Source organism: Phaethon lepturus, unplaced genomic scaffold (genome assembly GCF_000687285.1).
Source record: "Phaethon lepturus isolate BGI_N335 unplaced genomic scaffold, ASM68728v1 scaffold43712, whole genome shotgun sequence".
In the NCBI taxonomy this organism is placed as follows: Eukaryota; Metazoa; Chordata; class Aves; order Phaethontiformes; family Phaethontidae; genus Phaethon; species Phaethon lepturus.
Window position 1 is genome coordinate 1 of NW_010526307.1, and position 618 is coordinate 618.

The 618-nt window shown below is 57.3% G+C and overlaps 1 protein-coding gene across 1 annotated transcript in view; it reads left to right on the forward strand.

Moving 5' to 3' along the window:
* Nucleotides 1–7: 7 nt before the first annotated feature.
* Nucleotides 8–618, forward strand: part of IBA57 (IBA57, iron-sulfur cluster assembly homolog (S. cerevisiae)) — a gene marked incomplete at its 5' end in the record, with an annotated part of 3046 nt that continues 2435 nt past the window's right edge. The window contains one exon of the mRNA XM_010283029.1: nt 8–96. Within this exon, the coding sequence (XP_010281331.1) occupies nt 8–96 (89 nt within the window). The remainder of the gene's footprint in view (nt 97–618) is intronic.

Here is a 618-nt window from a genome sequence, read left to right on the forward strand (position 1 = left end):
GCAGCTGGTAGCGGGGGACGCGGCCCTGCGGCGCGCACTCTACGCGCATGTGCTTAACGTGCAGGGCCGCTGCCTCTATGACCTCATCCTCTACAGGTGAGACCAAGCGGAGGGGCGGGGAGGAGCTGGGCGAGACCACTGCCAGGAGGGGCGTCCTGTTGCTATGGAAACAGGGGCGCGCAGTCTTGGCGGGCTTCTCCGTCGTTCCGAGCAGCGGCCATGTCACACGCCGGCCTCTGAGGCCTTTCTGGCTTGTCTTTTTCAATTAATGTGCAAAAAAAGAGCTTACTCTGTATATTTTTCATCACTGGCTGCAATGTCTGTGAGTTACCCCCAAGCAGACGGCCTAATGTTAATATTTTTAAAGCATCCCTCAGGGCTGGCCCCAGGTGTGGTGTATTTGGGTGTATTCGGGCCGTATCCGAACCAAGCAGTTTGCGCGGTCTCACGGGTGCTATGGTCACCAACGCCGTGGCACGCCGTGTGACGTGTAATACTTACACCTGGCGTAGGTGTGGTGTCAGCCAGTGGAAAATGGGGCCCGTGCAAACTGTTGGGTCAGGTTAACGGTGTAACTAATGGAAGGCACGGCTGAACGAAGCTTCTCCTCCTGCTGCA